This window comes from Anas platyrhynchos, chromosome 1 (assembly GCF_047663525.1).
Source record: "Anas platyrhynchos isolate ZD024472 breed Pekin duck chromosome 1, IASCAAS_PekinDuck_T2T, whole genome shotgun sequence".
NCBI lineage: Eukaryota > Metazoa > Chordata > Aves > Anseriformes > Anatidae > Anas > Anas platyrhynchos.
The window spans coordinates 100083001-100105592 of NC_092587.1; the positions used below are offsets into that span (position 1 = coordinate 100083001).

Consider the following 22592-nt stretch of genomic DNA (forward strand, 5'->3'; position numbering starts at 1 on the left):
CTGTAGTATGTAGTGGTTCCTTTTAAAGTACTATGGTTAAGCTTCTGTAAAATGTATGCAGTTGCAAAGAAATTGATTACTTTTTTTTTTTTCAGATCCATTAATATTTTTAATAATTCATAGCACTAGGTGTTACTACTGTTTTATCCATACTCTCAAGATACACTCATAAGCAGAATAACCAAAAGAAACAGTTAAATATTCAAATTATGATTTAGTAACCAGGCATCACTCAAACTGTATCTATTTTAATTGTCAGGATTGTGTTGTTTTTTTCTTTTAAGAACTTGATTTGAGGGTCCCTGTCACCTATTCACTGTAGTAACCTGAGTATGTAGACGACAATTATTTTTAGAAAAAAAAAAAAATTTAGAAGACTAACAAAGAAGTTCATGCAACGCTACTTTCAGCCATATGTTGTTTGATATGATTTAACCTGCTGAATGACAAGGTATCTCTTCTTCAAATACTCCTTGTGTTTAGTTGGAATGGATGTTGGTAAAATAGGTTGATGTAGTACTTGAATTTTAATATAGGAGTCAGATACATACTGTGATTCCAAAACTGAGTAAGGAATCACGAATATAGTTAGATTACAGTGCCTAGATTACAGTGGTGCTAGATACCAGTACTGGCTGCAAGATAGCTAGGGGAGGGTGTTTTAAAAGCTAAGCTTTACATGTATAAACACAGACAATTTTTCCTTTCCTCTTCTATACTGTCTGCAATACCACCTCATCATCTACACCTTAAGATTCTTTTATGTGATGGGAATAGTAGCCTTTAGGTGAAATTACTCGACACAATTCAAGATTAAATGCATTTGTTTTAAATATGTAACTTACTGGTTAGCTGTTTTAAAAACAGACTTTTAATGAAATTAATGCCTAAGATTTACAAAGACGATATAACTTATTTTGGCTTTGGAGTGGGGGTTGGAGGGAAGTACCTGTATACCAGAATGATAGCTAAAAAGCTAAAAACCTAGATGATTTTCTTAAAAAAAAAAAAAAAAAAATCAATCAAACAAAAAACACTCCTACTACATTTAAAAATATCTTATGCAATACATCACATGAAGAAGAAATTTAGGCCTAATATCTTGGAATAGTTTTATCTACGTATTAATGAAATGTGCTAGTAAGAAGTCAAAAGAATAAAAATAAATTCATTTTAATGTGGAAAAAACTGCATTTGTCCTATATATCATCTTGGTCGTCAGTCATAGTAAAGTATTCATTCCCAAAGGGGAAGATAATGTACTCAGAAAGCCTAGAGGAATGGAAGATTGTCATTCAATTCATATGTGCTTTAATAATATTCTGATGAGAAATTGGGTTGCAAAATCCTAAGATTTAGAATCAGGTTGCTACAGATGCGTTTAATTAAAATTGAATCCCTTTAACCTTTCTTTAAGTTTTTGAACAGGTTAAAGTCTCAAACTAAATTTATGATCATATCATATTTAAATTGAATATCAGGATTACTTTTAATAAGATTTTTTTTTATAAAAGCTCAGGTTTAGAAGGAGAGAACTAATTCAACCCCAAGGAGGGGGTTGAAATGTTACAAGGAAGGAAATGTCAAACTTGAAATGACAGCAGCTGTTCAGTTTTAAACTGAAATATAATGGTATATAATATTAAAAAGTTAATTTATGCTATGTTTTTAGTTCTGTTGTGTATAGATGGATAGCAATGTTTTCTCAGTCATTTACTTAATCTGGTATTGTTCGAGTTTCTTTTATGTGTTTGGTTGAACGATGAGGGGAAAAACACAATAATAAATGCTGCTATTTAATCTGGTAAGATAATGATGTTTGAGGATCAAAAACTAGTGAAAATGATAATGGCAGGTGCAGGCTGTGTTACAGAGAACTTAATTATGAATTCTGAAAGAATTTTAAGTTGATAGTTTATAAGCGTAGTTGATAATGACTTTACTAAGATAAACATGAATAACTTGTTTATTATATACATGTGTATGTGTACATATTGTTTACGTTATATGCATTTGTAAGATTGAGGCTTTACACTCTTTTGAATTATTTTTATGCCTTATAATAGGCAATAAAAGCTTTGACATTAAGATCTTTCACCCCAAATTATGGGTGGTATTGTCTTTTTGCTATCTCCTGAGGCACTTGTAATGAATGAACTTCATTATAAGATTTTAGTATCGTTGTATCTTCTGGGGAAAAAAAGAAAAAAGAAAAAAAAAGAATAGCATACAAATCTGTATTTGGATTGGAGAATGAAAAACATAAATTCAAGAAAATGCCAATATTTACGGAACTCCTTTTTGTCTGCTCTTTAAAACTTCATAACTGGAGATCAAGACACTATACCTGTTAGTAGTCAAGTATGTTGTTTTTACACTGTCTGAAATCTATTAAATGAACGTTAGCGATATGGTTTAGTGGAGGACTTGTTAGTGTTAGGTCAGAGGTTGGACTCGATGATCTTGAGGTCTCTTCCAACCACAATTCTGTGACTCTGAACATTTTAAAACATTAAGTTTTGTCAATCAGTACTTATTGCATCTCAGTACATGAAGTGTGAGGCAATTAGCTGAATTTCTGATACAGACGCAGTATCAATGTTATAGCTACCTTAAAAGCTCTGTAATAACACTCAGTATTTTATTTGCATGCTGTATTGCTGAGGAACTTGTTGACTGCTGGCAATTTATTGCTACTTTACAATCAACTATTTCCAAATAAGTCACTGAAGTGCAAGTTTTGAGTGTAACCCATGGAATTTATTTGGGGAATTGGAATACTCAAAGTTGTACTTGGCCATGCAATGTCTCAATATGTTGTCTGTAAACATTATTTTAATCAAAATTTAAAAAGTTACTGGTTTTAAATAGCTTCAAAGAGTAAGTGTGTGTGTGTATACATATATATATGCTAATTCAGAAGTCAATATTTGATGATAATATAGTCAGACTTGTGGCTTCTGTTTTTTTAGTTCACATTCTTCACCTTCCTCACTCACAGCTAACATTTAAATGTAAAGATTTGATCATTCTGGAATATTTGTTCTGTTTTCCGCCTTATTTCTGCACTAGTTGAGAAGACTTGTGCTGAGTGTGGAGAGAGGGGCTGGCTCCTTTTTGCGGGGGAAGGTTAGCCACTTATTTAAACTCTGGCAGGTTTTCTTCAGAGTGAAGAAGGCAAAGCTTCAGTCACCAGTCCTCATAACTTGGATATCTGAAAGTTGAGACTAGAAACTTCCAGTATCTTAGAATGATTTGTTTTCAGACTTCAACTTTTATCAAAATGAAGTCTAGATACTATGATCATGTAATACTAAATTTCTTAGTACTTTTCTCAAAGCTTTTTTGTAGAAGAATACCTGGATTTCATGAGTAGAGACATAGTGCTATACTTCTGTGGCTGCAGATGACTGAAGGTAATACTGAAGTGTAAGCTGCTATTAATATCCAGGGAGATATCATATCTGGGAAGTAATGACATTCGTTTTCATGTCATTATTTGAGTTTGTTTAATGACTTCTTAAGCAGATTATGTTAATGGCCCTGCTATTGTACTGTTCAAAATAAGGCAATGTAGAAAGAAAGATGTAATTGGCCACTCTGTGTAACCTGTAGTGTCTGTAGAGAATCACTGCAGTTACATTTGCTTTTAGTTTTCTGATTTCATGTTCCATGCAAATGAATTTCCAGGTATGTTGTGGGATTGCAATGCCAGTAGTCGAAGCTGCTATTTGACTGATATTTTTTCCTCAAGGAAGCTGTGTGATTGCTTGTTAGTCTGTATTTTCATTGAGCACCTTCCTGTTAGTCAAAAGTATGTGGTGTGTAGAAGTGCAACTGTCATAGGAGTTTTTGCACTTGAGATTTCAATCTCAGTTTGTAAAGTGTTTTTACTTTTGAAGAATCATTTGATAGTTACAATATTGCACTGCTGTACCAGTAGTTCCAGACTGGAACAACTGAATGATTTGGTCAATATGCAAGAAGTGCTCCTTCCCTTTGTGAGATGAAAGAGGAGTGTTAGTCTCAGACCAGCTTGATGTCTAAGTTAACTCTTGAGCCTCAGAGCTGCATGGCAATATACATGTCAACACGTAAATAAAAGTCAGAGTTGTGGAACAAAAAGTCATTAAATCATAAATTAATCTGGAAGTATTGCATGTAAATTGTATTTTTACAACAAATGGTAGTATCCATGGTGTCATGTCTCTACCTTTCTTTCTAGATGAAAGCTTAGTTCATGGTATACTAAGGGTGGAGTTGTGAGCAAGGAGAAGTTTGGTGCTTTATTTCCCTAAAGTAGATTGTTTTTGCAAGATCCAGTCATAGAAGTGGGTTAGAAACTAAATGTACTAGGCTATTCAAGATGTCTTCTGTGTTGGAATAAGATGTATTTGGGGCCTCAGATTTTATAATAGGACCTCTTGTATTTGTGTATGCCTTATGGGGTGTCCACAATAGTTCATTTCTCTCGTAAAACGTACTGAAGTTGATTATTTTAACTTCTGTTGGTAAGCTTCTTAACCTTTTTCTGTTTGTAGCTATTGGCAGAGTTTATGAAGTTCTTGTTCTTGGACTAAGATGGTTCTTGTCTTTTCTTCCTGTCCTTTTTCTTCTGGAAATGTCAGATGTCTGAATATTCAGCTATTCAGGTGTTTTGTTTTTTTAGGGATGTTGTTCTTGATATTATTGGCTTTGTTTTGTTGAAAAATCTGAAAATTCATCAGTAAAACTGGAGAAACCTGAACCACTTCCTCTTTGTAGCAGGCCTTCAGATTTTGGGGCATTTTAAGTTTTTATGTCTCTTACCTAATACAAGGCAATATTTTCTGTTGTAACCTCCATAAATGAGTTCTTTCCAAGGGAGTAGAAGTAAATAATGGTTTTAAGTAGGAACATCTGGGATAGATGAGTGTTGCTTTGTGTATTCTGAAATCATGAACCACAGGCACCAAGCAATGGGGAACCATGGCTGAGAAGAGGAGGAATTAAGTGGAGCATAGGGGATTGCTAGCAGGTGGAGGCAGAGACTGTAAGCAACTGGGACAGAATTGTGGAGAGCAGGCATGCTTGAATTAATAGAGAGGTGCAACTGTTCCACTTCTAAAGGAGAGAAGAGTTGGTTGTAGGAGTCCCAGAGAATCTTTGTAAACCAAGGGCATGAGAAGCTTTTTGTAACAATACAATGTAATAATATAGTGTTCTCAGTGTATGTAGTAAACATCAGGTGAATTTCCCTAAGGGAATGGGGAGATGCAGGGATTATATAGGGAATGTCAGGGACTAAGACACTTCTGTGCTACTTAATGTTAGCAAGACATAGTCAGGAAATATAGCTCAATTGGAAAGAGTTTTGTGAAAAGTGGTGAAGGTGATATCTGCAGGTGGAGTGTAGGGAGGAAGAGAGTCTGCTGGTTTTGAAGAGAGTCTGCTGTTTTTATGGCTTTAAGGACCATATCAGTGCCACTTGGGTTATGCAAAGATGTCCTAAGAGCATGTAGTTATCTGGTTTGTGCATAATATTCCCCTACTCTCTACCTTCTGCCCCCAAGTATCTGATGCTCCTGATAAGAGGGAGGGCGAGGGAGAGAATACGCTTACTGTTTCAGCTTTGGTTGTTCTTCTAGGAAGCTATTGCTTTATTGCTCCAATAGTGTTTGCTTGGTCCTTAGTAGTCCTGTGTTTTTGTTCTGTTATTTTTTGGATGAAGCTTTAGACTAAAAATCAATCTTACTAAATATGTAAGTTCTCTTGCTATCAATCAAGCAATAGTTTAGTGAGTACTTTCATTCTGCTAATGTGTTTTTCTGTCAGCACTATCCAAATATGTTAAGTGTTGAAAACTTGTATCTAAACAGAGTAAAATTAATTGTATTTCTATTTTTAAGCATAGGGAACTCTTGATTATAATAGTAATGCATCTTTGCATCGGTTTGACATTACTGTAAAGTGAATAGGTGTACTAGAATGTTTCTTACGCAGGCTTTTGTTTGCCTTTTTTTTTTTGGTCATTGTCTAGGTTGTCTGACTTGTGCTTTTTGTTTGTTTCTTTAAAGATTGGCATCTGTCTGGTTTAAACAGTTATATGAAAGTAACAGGCAAGTTTCTTTAAAAGTCTACTCTTTCCCTGAAGCTGAAGACATCCATGTACTATTAGAGAACATTATTTTGCATGCTAGACAGTATTTTAGATTATTGACGTTTGTAGGAAAAATATGTTTGCTGATGTATATACATGTAGGTAACTTCGCTTTTGTACTTCACTGTACATGGAGATTTTGTACCTGATTTCCATGGAGAAGCAGGTAGTAATCTCTTCCTTAAACTCACATTTCATTGCAGCAGAGTTCTTCTAGTTGGAAGTGGTCTTAAAATTGTATATAGTCTGTGGTATTGTAGTCTGTTCCCTAACCTGCTATAGGTTGGGTGGAGAAGATCTCTGGAGAGCATTTAGTCCAAAATTGTGATTGAAGTGAGATGGTTACGAATATCCGATCAGGTCAGCCATCTACTAAATAGCATTTCCTGAAAGGCAAGTCAAATTGTTTCTTTGCTCTGGACATGTTTATTTTTCTTTTAACAGAAAAAAAGATTTATCACACATCAACAGTGTAATTTAGAAAATTATAAGCTATAAGACTTGAGAAACACTTGCTACTGTGTTAATTTTTTTTACAATGTATTTTAAGTAAAAGAATTATTTTTGTCCTGAATGTGTTTTAAAAGTTTAGTTACAAGTTTGCATTTATAAGTTATTTCTTTTGATACTGCAATTTTTGTTCCTTCATGGTAAACTCAAGTAAGTTAAAGCATAAAAATTGATAAGCAGTATGCATTCAGACCATGAAGGAATAAATTATGTTGGTTTAATTTTTTAATAATTTGTTTATGATGGAATACTGTGTGAATGCACAAATCAGATTCCTTTTGATCACTGCATTAAATAAATGTTAATTTATTGTGAGTTTCTACTTTTGAAAATGTTTGGTTTTCCATCACTTGCTCCCAAGAGAACTGCTTTCTTTTTTTTTTTTTTTTTTAAGGACAAAGATAAAGCAGATGGCTTTATATCACTGAATCAGCAGTAATATTTTGTTAATATTTTTTTCCCTGCTACTGTTAATATCTTCTCAAATTAGGGAAGGTATTCAAAGATCTTGCAGCATATATAATCTGTTTGAGGAATCTATGTTTTCCTCATTTAAAGGAGAGAAAAACAATATTCTACAGTGAACTGTGGTATCATCTCAGATGTTAAATGCTACTCTTGAAATTTCTGAAAAAGCTTTAAGGTAATTAATGCAGAAATTTGCCTTCACTAGTCCACTTTGACCGCTGCTGCTACATACTAAGAAGTAATGACCTGTATTTGTCCTTGCTTTCCCTAAAAACAATAAAAAGCTCTACAGACACAGTAAGTAAGCTGGTGGCTTTTAAGTAGTTGCTACTGCCACTGAAACAGGAGATCTCAATTTTGGTGTTCATGTCTGGTTTTTATTTAATTTGTTTAACCCAGCCTACCATGTTTAGTAGAAATGCTGTTTTATACTAGCTTAAACTAGTAATGGAACTACAATTTAGGAAGTGAACACAGACTTTATTCACTGTTACTCTATGTACCTAAGGTCATGTATAGAAGATCAGTGAAGGCTGTTTATGCTTCTCACTTGGTGTTAGTTCTATATACTACAGGAAATGGCATGCAAATGGATTAGTATGGAGGTAGCATCTTGCAATTCATTTCCTGTGTCAACTGATTTCTTGTTACTTTAGCATTCCCCATTGCTGGGGTCTGTGAGGAGGACAAGTTTCAAGGCAAAGAAAAGTCATTTTGAAACTTAGTTTGCCTGCTTCCTTTTAGTTCAGAAATAATTGTGTTGCCTGAAGTCTGTCAGTTCAGAAGCTTTATCTTCACTCTCATTCATGACAGTTAACCTTGAACATCTATATAAACACACGTGATCCTGACAGGTCTTTATGCAATTAGATATGTCATAACTAACCTCATACCTCTCCAGTGCTTAGTGAATAAAAACAGTATGAAGAATCTTGAATTATAGAATCTAAGCTTGTCTCTCTCAATGTGTTTTTTATGAAAAGAAACCTGCTTTAAGATTTACTTACATATAACTGTGGCATTTCAGGCCAGTTTTCTTAGCTGTGTTGCTGGTATCTGGTATTGTGTGGTTTTGTAGCCATTGCTATCAAATTTGTCTGCAGCTTCCTCACTTTTCTAGTTTATACACTTAATGTTATTAATAGGACATCAGTTTGTCAAAATAGAAGCAATGAGCTGTGTGTGTGTCTCTGTCCAAAGCTGGTTTGAACATGTGACTTATGGAAATGGGTTTTGGTTATGTTTTGTCCAAGCTCATCTTCCCCCCCCCCCCCCCCCCCCCCCCCCCATAATCAGTAATTGTCAAATTAGAACTGGAGTATGGTTTCCCAGTAAACATCTTATAGTCTTATACGTTTCATTGAACCTCTTTTAAAAGGGTACAGTAATAACTGGTATTTGTATCTGCTGCAAGTGTATTCTGAAAAAGACTTGACAATACCGTTATGCCTTTAAATTTTAATTGGACCTGTTTTAAGATAAATACCCTTATTTTTGTTTCTTATTACAGATGGCTGGAATCCATTTTCTCACCCATATAAGAAAATGGAGTATGGGAAATGGGAGCTGTTCATTCCACCTGGACAAGACGGTTATTCTCCTGTTCCCCATGGATCAAAGCTAAAGGTGCTAGTTTTCTCTAGCTCTTGTAACATTCTATACTCATTTCGCCCTTTTTGTTTTCTCCTAAATAACATAATTATCTTATAATTATTATAAGAAGCAATCAATTTATCTACTTCCGTGAAGTGACCCCAAAGGATGAAATAGTATTAACATGTAATTTTCTTCGTGGTGTATAGAAACAGGCATATGTTGCTGAAATGTAGTAATGTAGTGGATCGCGTTACAAGGTGAAACCAGTTTTTACATACTGATAATGTGAAAAATAAGAATTAAGGTGAACATAAAGCTGTTCTATATTTGATGCAGCTACTTAAGATTCTATTCAAATCTCAGTATCTTGGTAGAAAATGCTATGCTTTTAACCATAACTTTTCACGTGTTGTTTTTGTGATGCTTTAAAAGTATATGTAGCCTATTGAAACTTGGAATATTTAGTAATTAAGAATACCAATCAGTCAGCATAGATTAAGGAATTTGAACTAAAACAGAATGAGGGAAACCTTAGTTGTATTTCATGAACATCAATGAGCATAAAATCCTGTCTTCCAAAAATTAATGGAAAATTTCTTTGAGCTGTCAGATACCTCAGAAGTTATGCTTAGTGCAGATACACATAATGACAACTATCAGTAGACGTGATTATTTCCATGTGAATAGTGATTTCAGTCATTGAGATATACTTCTGAAAATTTGACTTGTTGCAATTTGAGCTTGTGTTCTAGAGATGTCAAATGATAACAGGGGACAGTAATGAGTGGTTAAGTGAAGAAATGTACTGAAAAAATCTATAGACCAGGAAAATTAAGCAACTGGGAGTATTTGTATAATATATACTATATTCTCAGGGCTCTCATCAACAAAACTAACACATCGTAAAGAATCTTCAATTTTCTGTTGAAAATCTGATCTTAGGTAAACAGAGAATCTGCTGAAACAAAGAAATGCATAAAAATGCACAGGAAATACTTAATATATGTGCTTATTTCTCTGCATTTGTTATGGCCTATGAAATCATCCCAATAATAAATATTGATAAATTGAAATTTAGGAGTAATCATTCATCGATGTGAGAAAGCTGATCTTATTTCACAGAACAGGGGAGTAAATAGTTGTTTGCAACTCAAATGCAGTGATTATGCAGTGACTTGAGATTGCAGAATGGTTACTTAATAATTTCTATGATTTAGAGATACGTTAGTTTTTTAATTGCTGATAAATTTACCTTTTGTTGTATTTACAAAGGTATTGAACTCACCTGCTGTAGAATGTTCCATGCTCAGTAGAGATAAAAGTGTGAATGATGAGTAATGTTGGTACTACTAGCAAATAGCATATATTCATAAATGTGTTTGGTAAAATTAGGGGTTTTCTTGCTCTCTATCATGGTCATATCCCATTCTTAATGTGCAGATCTTTGTAGTACGTATTCTCTTTATTTGTCAAAGAGAATAGTAAACAGAAGCTCCACACGGCAAAGACAGTACTGTGCATACTTGTAGTACTAATAATGTTACTTGCTGTAGTTTTGTAGTTGCTTTGAGTCATGAAACTCTTCTTGGCAGAGCAGAACATGGGTTTGTTTTCCTCCTTTTTTCCTCTCCTTTTTTCCTTTCTTCTTCCTACTGTTGTATCTTTAGTTGTGCCTTTATGGAGTTGATTCTGAACAAAGATCTATATGGTTATTACTGACACTGAAGTGTGATTACCAAAGACATCCATGCAGCTAAACTGGTATTATTCTGTCTGCCTGTGAGACTGATTTGATTCTGAATGCACATATCCTTACATATTTTAAGTGCAAAGGTTTAGAAACTCAATTCAGAAGCGTGTGCAACTATAATTGATGACTTAATCCATGTAGAATTTCTTCCAGCCTCATCTGTAACTTTGATAATCTTTCATGGCACATTTTTGTGACTTGGTGCCTCACAACTGACTCTTAACACGTCCTTTCAATGTATTTATCTGTAATAACTAAAGTGGGAGAATATTCCTCAGTTAAGGTAGTTCTGAAATGGCTTATCTGACAACAAAAACCTGAAGTGAGGCTGGAATATTCCACGTGTGGCAGGAATGCATGTTTTTCTCCTGATCTTTTTCTGCTATTGTTTCACTAATGAATTTGGAAAACTGCTGCTCTTCGAATTTTCTTGAAACTACATTGTTCCATTACAAGACTGTGGCCTTTCGTAAGTGTGTGTATTTTGCGGAACATTAGGATTTGTGTGGTTGAGCACAGTCCTGCAGTTCTTTGTTCACGTATAAGATGAAAACAGTGGATTATATGTAGATAGCAATTACTATGCAGATTGCAGAGCTGATGTTTAAATACACAGGTAGTGTACTAGATTAGGCAGCAAAAATTATTTCTTGGTATTGAAGGTATGTGTGTATATATTTTTTTTTTGCATTACTGTAAAAAGCATAGTGGCATATGTTTTAAAGCTTCTTTTGACCATATTAATTCTCTGAATGTCTTAAATCTCTTTAAAGTTGACTACGTAAATATTTAAATAATCTGCTAGGGGGAAAGAGGCTCCTCTGGGAGGTCCTTATCTTTGGCTTTTCTATACAGTATTTTCATCTTCAGTTCTACATAGGCGAATGACAAGTTCTGAAATTGTGACAAGGTCATTTCTTTTTAACTAAGTAACTCCTGAACCAGAATGGGAAATGGATGGAGCGTAGCTGATGACACTAATTTAGATCAGGTCACAAAGTATTTTTATAGGAAAATAAATGAGGAATAGAGGTGAAACATTTTTCTGTTTTCAGTAGTAGTAAACTGTCTACTGTAGTTTTTCAGGCAGTCTTCTTATAACTAAGCATAAACGTTGACGGTAAGTAATTAAAAAAAAAAAAAGGCCTGTTGCAGATATTTTGGTATGTTTCTGATGTATTTTCTGTGTCAAGGGATAAATACTTAAAACAGCTGAAAATGACTGTCATGCGAGTTACAACATCCATCTACAAAATTGTTGCCTGCTGGAAAAGGGCACTTTTTTTTTTTTTTTTTTTTTTGAAAATACTTAGTGGTATTTTTCTTCTTGGTGGAAAGTGCTACACAGTATTTCCAAAACTACCCCTAGATCAATCAAGAAGCTAGAATTAGTTGTTCAAACAAGTGTAATTATTGTTGTGATTGTAAGAGATTTTTTTATTTTTAAAGAATTTCTGACAGATGTCATATCCTGACGACAGATTTAAAAAACCAAAAAACTCTCTTTGCTTCAATGGATTGATCTTTGTACATCTGTTGCATTATTCTAATGGAGGTAGTTTGTATGTCTCATTCTTACAATGATGGTAGTTGAGGAGGGTGTGTGCTTATCTTCTTTGTCAAAAAATATTCCTTCATTGACAAGAGTATTCTTAATTCTTTCTTCATGGCATATACCGAACTTTTTAGAAAAAATCAGATTGATAGGCTTCTTTACTAAGTCTCCTACATTGTTGTACACATGTAGGAGATTATATGTGCTCCACTTCATTCTTTTTAGTCTTTATTTTTAAATTAATTTTATAACTCCTTAAAAATAGCTGTAGTTTTCACTGTTGTCTCTGGTTTTTATATAGGGTCAGTGAAGCTTAGGGCTGGGTATAACACTATTAAAAGTAGAGATCTATCTCCTTTGGGGAACTTGCTTAATATCCTTTATAGGAATGCAAATGATCAAAACAGAAAATGAAGAACAATTGGAAAATGCCAATAAGAACTCAGGCCTAGATGAAAGGAACTTCCAAATTCATGGTTAACGATCAAGTTCTAAAATATTTTGACACAAATAATAGAAGATAGTGGGATCGGTACTTCTAAAATATTGGCAGTTATGATTATGAACTATCTGACACCACAAAACATTGATTAGGAAATAATTTCCATTAAGAGACCTGTATAGCTGAAGCACTATATTCTTGTGTGTGAGAGAGAGGATATACTAAAACAGTAGTAATTGTTCAACTCTCTAGTAATGACAGGTGATCTGTGATTTTTGAAGTGATTTGACAATGTGAAATTTATATATTAAATTTATCTGACACTTTATCTGACAACATGCTGGGTAGGTGCATGAAATTAAAACACTGTATACCTCTAAATTTCATTTGTTTGCTCATGAAATTTCACTGTAAGTGATTCTGGTTTATTTCTCTTCAACTATAAAGGGAAGCTGCAGGATGGCTGACATGCCTCCCTGTTGCAACTTTTTCTAAAGGCACAGTAAAGATTAGGAGATAGTCATCACTGATATTTCAGACAGCATTATTGGTTTCAAATGGCTTTTTTGAGGCCATATGAATTAACTGCTCATGGGTAGCTTTCTCAGATAGCTTTAATGTTGCATGCAGATGGATAGAAGTATTTTTTTTTAAAGTAATTGTTTTCAGTTTTCATTTTTTTTCATTTTGACTGTGTTTTAACAGATAGTTTCGTGGTATCGTAGCCTTCCTATGGTGATAGAACTACTCATATACAGCTCAGGGACAAATAACAAGTCTTCCCTGGAAAGGTCACCTCAGGAAATGGTAGAAACTTCTCAAAACTGCATTCTACCAATCACTAAATCTATATCAGTTCCTCTTTCTCTCATGTTAAACTCCAATTATTATGTTTTACAAGGAAGCATTTGTATTATAGTGAAGTAGTTCGATTTGATATTTTGTGTGCTTTTTAAGAATACTCTTCTATTGACAGTTCAGGCTGCTATATATTTGAATGGTTTCAGTGATAGCTGAAAAATATTCATAGGTGCCAAATTCAGTTCAAAACCGGGGCTGGCACCATGGTCACCAAGTCTTATTTTGTAAAACAAAAACAAAACCCGCTACTACTATTGTTTTGGGGTAATTCTGTAGTCCAAACAAAACTCTTCTTAACTTTAAATTGTGAAAAGGGGAACTGCTTTGCATCAGAACATTTTAACATACACTAACGATGTTTAAAACACCTGAAAATAACTTGTGCCTTTGAGGCTCTGAGGAGAGAAAAGTTGGTTGTAAATAACATTTTTAAAAATTCATCTTTACAGTTTTTACCACAGTGTCTAGTAACTTGTAGAGCTGCATGCTCTGTGTTTAACTTATAAACCTTGAAAAAGAATCAAATGTAGTAAGCAAGTAGGTTAATCAGTGTCAGGGAACCACTGATAGTAAAATTAATCAAGTGTAATTACTGCCAGTGATGAAGTAGATGGCGTTGCAGTTGACCTTACTGATCAGACAGTCCAGTGGCATAGTATCAGGCTGGTTTCAAGCTCAGATCTCATGCATTTCAAGCGGTCTGCAGGCAAAATTAGGTGTTATTAATTTCAGTATGAAAACCCAGTAAACTTGAGTAAGTGGAATAACGGGCTTGTGGTTAGAATGCTAGATAGAGAAGTGTTCATGATGTGGGTTGTTGTTTGTTTTTCTTTGTGGGTTTTCATTGTTGCTTTGTTTTTATACAAGATGTAAAAAGGTTATATGCAGGAGAAGGAGCAGTAGCTGATGTGCTTCAATAGGAATGTCTCTTCAGGAAGCTTCCTATTTGCATTCTCACATGTATAAGCAAACAATTTTATTATTTCCTGCTTCCAACTTAGCTGTGTGTGTGGAAAATACCCTTGCTTATACTCTAAGTTCCACATCATTTAAATTTCATGTCATGAATGGTGGGTGGGTGAAACAAAACAAAACCCCTATGTTTGCAACGTTGAGCAGTGAGTGAAATGAGTATTCTGCTGCACCATGCTATGTAATCTGTGTGCAGGAAGGAGCAGACGTGGTGTTGCTGGCATTTTGAATTTTAGGGAACAGGATTTAAATCATCCAACATATCTATTTCCATATCATTTCTATTCAGTACCTCAGTGGTGCTAAATGGGAAGTAAAGCCTCAGTTAAATATGTGGCAATGCCCTTTGTTTCATTGCTTGATTGTGAGCCCTGACCCTTTAGCAAGCTATTGTAGACTTTTCTGTGTTAACTACAGATTAAATTTACTAGCTGGAGGAGTTGTTACCTCAGTGGAGGATAAATGGCCTCTTGACTTTGTTTACCAAATCCAAATAGGCAACCTGCTCCTGGGCACGTAGGAGAGGTTGTAGCAGGGATGAAGCATTGTAATGCAGTGGACTCTTCAGAGCCTTTTTTGTAGGCTGAGCCCAGCAAGTCAGAATATTTTTGTTCAGTTATTTTGGCAGGCTTAGTTCTCCTGTGATTTGGAGATAGCAAAACCTCCTGCCAAAGAATTGTGCAATTTAAGAATGGTTTGCTTTTAGTTTACCCACACAAGATGAATCGTGTCAAGTGGTATTAGGTATATAATAGAGCAACAAGTTTTTTGGAGGGAAAGGAGGACTTTTCAAAAGGAAAGTCTTGAAATAATTGAAATCTGAATGTCCATACTAAATTTATATAAACATGACTGTTTTCTTTTAGAATTTCTTGTTTGTTTTAGGATAAAGACTCTAATTAGTTAAAGCTTTTAACACTTTACAGTGTGACTTACTGGTGATTTAGAATTTCTAATTTGGGGATGTATTCATGTCTAATATTATTAAGATTATAAGCCAACAAGAAAGCAGAAGATTAAAACTTTAGTATTCTAGTGGACCTGTTCCATACTGTGTATGCTAAAGTCCTGTCAGATGGAATCTGTGCTGGCAACACAGGAGATGGCTTCAGAACACGGACTGCATCAGAACTATCTGCATTTTTTGGTTATCCACCAAAGAGGCTGTGACAAAAGTTGACAGACTCTTGAGTTGTTGGGGAGGAGGACAAGGAAAGTGAAAGCACCATTGGGGGCCATTAGCTACCCCAGTCACCTGGAAAACACTGTAGGAGTATGTCACAGGAAACGGTGGCGTTGAGCATGACCTACTTCATCTCCAGAAGACAACTTGCTGTCAGTTTGAAACAGTTGTGGAGGGGAACACCAGAAGGTATGTATGCTATGCCACAAACCACCCAAAAGCAAGGTGCATTATGCAGCAGTTGTCCTTTACAAATGCTTTATAGCAGAGGATAAGTAATACTTAATGCTTGGGTGCTTCTATTACATACTTGAATAGCTTCTTTTCTACTTGACGTGGCTTGAAACAACTCTAATAAGTTGCACTTATTGTGTGTAATGTGCTTTATAATTATGGTTGCTTTTCAAATCATGCTCTCCTACCCCAAGCCTCTGTTATGTAATACATATATGAATGTTTTTATATTATGCATACAGTTTTTATACTCTTTAGTATACATCACCATTATGGTAACTTGATTCTGGTTAAGTCACAGTGTGTGTGTGTGGGGGGGGGAAGTATTTCTTGAATTGTGTATTATAGAGACTCTAGTTTTCATTCAAAATCAAGTTAATAAAAGTTGAAATAGTTTTTCAAACTATTCTAGGCTGGAAGTTTGAACGCTATCCTGCAGTGCAAATGTGTTTTTAAAAAATAATCTATCTGTAAACACCTAGTGGTGAAATGCCTAGTGGTGTCATCTTTGTATAGCTAAGAGTTATTGAACCAGTTGTTTCTTCCTGTACTTTATAGTAGTTGATGATTAAGTGAAGTACTGTCTTTTAGCTTTGTGCCTGTTGAACTGTATTGGGCCTTGTTTGTTTCAATGTAATACTGCTTTCAATATTAACAATGCTCCTGTTGTTTCCTTGATTTTTAAGTTATATTCTCCTACGTTATTTGTATCTTTCTGCATAGACGCTTTTGTAATAAATAGTAGGCTGCTGTCATCTCAGTCTTTTGCATTGCACTATGTTTCAATAGATACTGTATTTTCTGTAGGTTTATGTTAGTATATAGGCCTGATAATTGAAACAGGAAGGGGGGGGGGGGGATGGAGGAGGAGAGAGAACACGCAAAAATTGTTATTGTTAAGCTGGTCTAGTAAACTAGTTCAACATGTTTTTATGTTCTTCATTGGAATTGAAACACTTGCTGAATTCAGAAATGGAGTTATATCTCCCTCTTCTGGAAAATTGGGGCATGACTTGGCTTTGGAGTTAGTCTTTTGCTTCTGTCATACCTGGATTTTATTTATTTTTAGTTTTCCAAGGGGCGGGGGAGGATGGAAGAGTTTTGAACAGATATAAATACCCCTGATAAGTTCAGAGTCTAATAGCTAGTGTGATATATTTGCAGAAAAATAATCTGCACAGAAGATTGACGCATGACTTCTGAACCACAGGTACTTCTCTGCAGAACTGTTTTTAAACATAAAAACACCTGGGGACTATTCACATGTATCCAACAGCTAATTAGCATTCTCCCAATATTTGTTGTAAATTACTGTCCCTTTAGCACGTTTCTTCATAAAATTACTAGGAAGAGAAAAAAATAAAGCAGGCAGCTTTGTCTTGACTGATTTTTGTTAGACTGCAATCTTAAATTGACGAGGAAAAAAGTTGGAAAGGGGGAACTTGGAAGAATGTGACTGGAATGTTCTATTTTTTCTTTCCAATTTATCTGACCTTCAATTTATGAAGGATAGCAACCTGACAGAAGCAACATGCTTTCAATAATTTCTGAAACTTCTTTTCAAGGTATATACTCAATTAACTTGTTAGCAAATTACTTCAGTGACTGTAAGCACCTCACAAGAAATGCAGGCACCTTGACTGAAATGCTTGATGCATTGGTTATCTGTAGCTTTAGAATCTAGAAGACGGTGACACTTTTCAGTGGAATTTCAACATGTAGAAATCTCCTGTTTTCCTTGCTTTCTGCCCTACTGATTTGGTTAGAAGAAGGTCTGGGATAGTACTTCCATCTGGGGAGAAGATGGAGTGTCAAACAGTTGTTGATCCCTCTTGGGCCCATCTTGGGCTTTGTTAGGTGAGTGCATACAGGAGCAGGAACTATGGCAGTAGGGAAGAAGCAGTATTTGCTTGTTTATTCCTTGCCTTCTATTGCAGAAGTTGCTAAAGCATCGCCCAGTTTGTCTGGACTCTGTCAAATCTGTCAGGTTGAATAAGACAATTCCAGAATAAAGCTCTTAACAATGCTTTTCTATCCTAAATTTTTGGCAGGTGTTTTCATTTTCACTGTATGCTCTTTGAAGGTAAGTGTGGGAGGCAAAGAGCTCTGAATTCTGGTCCTGGATTCTTCGCCAGATTGCATTCCCTTACTGAAAAGTGTCCTGCTGTGCTCCCATGTATTGAAAACATACTGCAATGTCACCTTTAGAACAGGGAGAAAACCTGCTTTGGAGTATTTTGAGCATATAGTGAAATAGTTGAGCATGCTACATTTATTGGCCAGCTGTGAAGCTGCTTCAGTTTGCTCTGTGAGGTTTAGTTAATAAACCTGGATGAACTGAAAACAGTATACTTTGTTGGCTGTCTAACACATCATTGCCTGAAAAGTAAAGTGACTTCTCTATAACAGAGGGTAGAAATCCTTTGCTTACAAACCAGTATGAAAGAGAAGGGTGCTAGTTGCTCTATGGCTTCCTGTGTGTGTGAAATGCAGGGTTGCTGATACGATTTTATTGACTCTTGTAAATATGCTCAATTTGAATCAAACACTAGCAAAAGATGGTAATCAGAAGCATGTATTCTTATTGAGTATTGGATACACTTTGTGGAATGGAGACACACAGGGAAAGGTACTTTCAACTGACTGTAAAGCTTCGCTTCTCTATTTCTGTGGCAGCTTGAGGTGGTTCAAGAAGGAAGGATGACCAATTTAAGAAAAAAGAAAAATGATCATATAGCAGGATTGCATCAGTGACTTGAATGCAGGAACAGACTTTGAAACTGAACAGCAGTTATGAAGTAAAATATAGGATCGGGTTTCCTTACAGCAGCAATGTGATTTAAGTATAAAGTTTTAGAGAATTTAAATTAGTTCAGATTCTTTTGTAATCTTGTAAACTTGTGCATTCTCTCATTTCCCTTATTTTAGTGAAAGTAAAAAATGAAAACTTGTGTATTGGGTCTGGCTGGAATGTTAACTTTCCCAGCAGCAGCCCATACAGTGCCGTACTCTGCAGTTGTAGCTGGAACAGCAGTGTTATCACACCAGTGTTGTGTCTGCTGCTGAGCAGCAGTGGCACAGTATTAGGCCTTTCTCTAACCCTCTTAGGGGGTGGGCAAAAGGTGAGGAGAGAAACATCACTAGGGCAGCTGGCCTAAACCAATCAAAGGGATATTCCATACCATGTGATGTCACACTCAGCAATAAAAGGTGGAAACAGGAAGAAGAGGGGAGGGGTGGGCTCTCGTTTGGAAGACGTCGGTCCTCCTCTCGAACACCGGCTGCGTGCGTTGAGGCCTTGCTTCAAGGACGTGGTCAATCATCGCTCATTTGTGGGAAGTAGAGAGTAATTTCTTTCCTCTGCACTTCCATATAGCCTTCATTTATTTTGTTTGTTTGTTTTCCTCCCTTCTTTTTATTTTCCTTTTTTCCCCTCCCTTTCCCCTTTCCCTTTTTATTTTCCCCTTAGTTAAATTGTTAGTTCATGGTAGTCTTTATTTAATTATTATAATTATTTCCCTTTAATTAAACTATCCTTATCTCAACCCGTGAGTTGTTCTTTGCTTTACTTCTCCCCCTCCTCATCTAAAGGAGGGGGAGTGAGAGAGCGGTTGTGGGGTTTAGCTGCCCAGTACGGTAAAACCACCACAACTTGTCTTTGTCTTATATATTATACTACAAAATGTCTTGGTATACAAGCTATTTTTCCCTTCCCCATGTACTTGGAGCAACTGAGGAAGGGAAATACTGTGATGTTTAATTTCTAATAAATTTCATATAGCAGAAAGATGATTACCTTATTGCAGCATGTAGCTTAAACTTTCTGGAAAGTATTTAGGACCTAAACCTGACATGCTTTTAGGTTTTTAGTGGGACTTATTTTCAAATCAGGTGCATGTTGCTGAGTTGAGGTGTTTGCACCTGTGTTCTTGTGGCTTTTATTTTTTTATGTGCAAATAATCTTGTCTCAGAAATGAATAAACGTAAAGCTAATCATAGAATATCCTGAGTTGGACAGGACCCACAAAGATCATAGAGTCAACTCCTGTCACCACACAGGTCTACCCAAAAATTCAGACCATATAACTAAGAGCACAGTCCAAGTGCTTCTTAAACTCCGACAGGCTTTATGCTGTGACTGTGTCCCTGGGGACCCTGTTCCAGTACACAACAACCCACTCGTTGAAGAACCTCTTCCTGATATCCAGCCTGAACCTCCCCTGTCACTAAATAAATTACCAAAAAAAAAAAAGGTGATTGCTTTATTTTATGTATTACAAAACACTTCATATTTGGTAAAATTTTACAGTTTATACTCTTTCTTCTTATGGCCTGTTGAAAGGGGGGGAGAGAGAAGAAGGTTGAAAACTCTAATAAGAAATTAAGTTATAAAATATAGAAATAATAGCTTATTGGCCTTATAAATATTAAGTTGATGACATTTCCATATTTATATTAAAGGTAGTCCACTCTCATTATATTAAGTATTGTTAGTTTGACCATATTAAAAGGCACGTATACCAACAATCATTCTAAGGGCTTTCAATCTAATAAATTAATGAAATAATAATAGTGTTTTAGAGCAGCTTATTGGCTTACATATCTTTCTCTCCTACTCTTTCCTGTCTGTTTCTGCAACTCCAGTATAAATGACAAACCACTGTATAACAAATTTCCTAAAGTGCAAAAATACCATTCTTAATTTCGTGTCTGTAAGAGGTGTTTTTTGTTTTTGTTTTATCAAAAATGTTTTCAAATGAAAATGAGTACCTCAAAACCAAATCACGATGTCTCAATGACAGCTCCTTAATTTTTGATGCTTGGCCCTGTTTCAGCAGCAGCAGGAAAGAGCTGTAGGTGACTTAAAGGAGTGTGTCATAACAATGGAAAACAATACTTGCATGGGGAACTTCAGGAGCTGAAAGCTAAAGGAGTAAGCACTAGGGCTGGAAGTGGGAGAGAGATTGTATATGATCTTATGTGCAGCTTTTACTTGAATGATTCTGCCACTGTTCTGAAGACCTGTGGGGAAGATGAGGTAGCCATGTGAAGCCAACGTGAAAATGAGGATGAAAAGTTAGCATAAAAAGAAATGAGATATTCATGAAAGTGAATTTTAAACATGGTGTCATTTACTGTTATTGCATGGTTTAATCTGTTATAATGATAGCACAATCACATTAAGCTCCATTTTGCATGTTTATATTTTGTTTAAAAAATTCTTACTTGTCCCCAAACGGCATTAGACTTGTGAAACTTTCAGATTCATTGTTTTAGCTAATTCAAGGGAAGAAGTGTGTTTCAAAGTTATAAAAAGCCAACAAACTTCACTGAGTCACAGTAGGTTGAAAGTTGCCTGAATGTAAGTGCTTAGTTGTTACTTTAAATGTTAGACTTCTGCAAGGGGCTGGCAGATCTGCTGCAGGCCACATGGAAAGCCTATGCTTCTTTGGAAAGGCAGAAAGAATACTGGGGTATTTGAGTCTCCAAAATGTTTAATATCTCTGAAAATGGAGGCCACTGAATCTCTCTTGTCCTGCCTTGGAAGCACCATTAAATTAAATGGAACCTATTTCAGTTTCTGAATTACTTCAGTTTGTTATTGCCTCTTCTGAAAGGTACTAGAGTGCCCTCAGAATGATGGTTGGTCCCCACTGTGATAAACTGCTTTTGAGAATGGTTCCAAGTGTGTTTTGATGAAGTTTAAATCAACGTACTTAGTTTTACCCTACAGCTTATTCTCCGTGTCACAAATTCAGTACACTCTAGTGGGACAGACACCTTGTCATTTTGGTAATAACATTCTTGTGAGATTGAGATCCTACTTTTTCTATTAGTCCAGCGTTATTAAAATTGGATTGCGTCTTTGCACACTAGTTTTAAAATAACTTCAGTGATTTTGGGTTACACATTTGCCATACACTTCAGTTTTTCTGGTGATTTTACTTACTCTGGAAGTTTTAACTTCAGAATTAATCACTTCAGCAGAATTGATGCTCAAGCCTCAGGTCACTTTTCACTATCACAGGTGTACTCATCTATGAAATCTACTGCACTAATTATGGTGGTCTCAGATGCTAAACTTCAAATGTGATGAAATTTTCAGATAAAAATGTTGAGAAAAAAAACACCCAGCATCATTGTAATGGAAAATGTAAATAAAGCATGCATTTTTAATCTTCACGTATGAAAGATGAGGAGGCTTAGTGTAGGCACTTCATTTTTGTTTCATTATTATGCATATATAACTTATATTTGAGCCATGTCTTTTAGTGAGTAAAATGACTTTTAAATGATGACTTTTGAAGGATGTTTTCAGTGTCTTTCTGACACTTGTGTGTTTGTGTGAAAGCATTTACTTAATGTGTATACATACTGTACTTCATTTGTCATATGATTCTGGCTTCCAAGGTTGCCAGGGATTTTGAGTTTATTCTTCTTGTGTGAATATATTTACCAGTGGGGGGAGGAACAAAACAAAAAAACAGGTGAGATATCTAATGTTAACATAGGCAAATACTATATGACTAATTTTGAATTTTCCAGAATCTTGCAACATAATTTTCCAGTGGGTAAGATGACTTGGAAAGTACGGGGAAGCAGGTAGAAGCCTCTTTTTGTACAAAATTCTAAATAGGAAGTAAACATTAGGCTAACTGTTGTAAGAGTAAAACGCTTGTCTGACTTGTTTTAAACAAAAGTGTTAGTATAGATGTTAAGTACACTTAAGTACATGCTATGTCTATTAAATGGCTACTGCAAAACTTCTGCATACTATGCTTGTTTATGACACATAGCAACTACGTTTAATCATCTTTTTTTTTTTTTTTCTAGCAACCTTATTTGTATTCACAATTGTATGTACATAGGATTATAGAGTGA

The 22592-nt window shown here is 35.3% G+C and overlaps 1 protein-coding gene across 3 annotated transcripts in view; it reads left to right on the forward strand.

The window, feature by feature from the left end:
- Positions 1-22592, forward strand: part of GBE1 (1,4-alpha-glucan branching enzyme 1) — a 170614-nt gene that overhangs the window by 36539 nt on the left and 111483 nt on the right. For all 3 annotated transcript variants that reach the window (XM_072025735.1, XM_072025738.1, XM_072025740.1), the window contains exon 3: positions 8628-8743. In XM_072025735.1, the coding sequence (XP_071881836.1) occupies positions 8628-8743 (116 nt within the window). The remainder of the gene's footprint in view (positions 1-8627; positions 8744-22592) is intronic.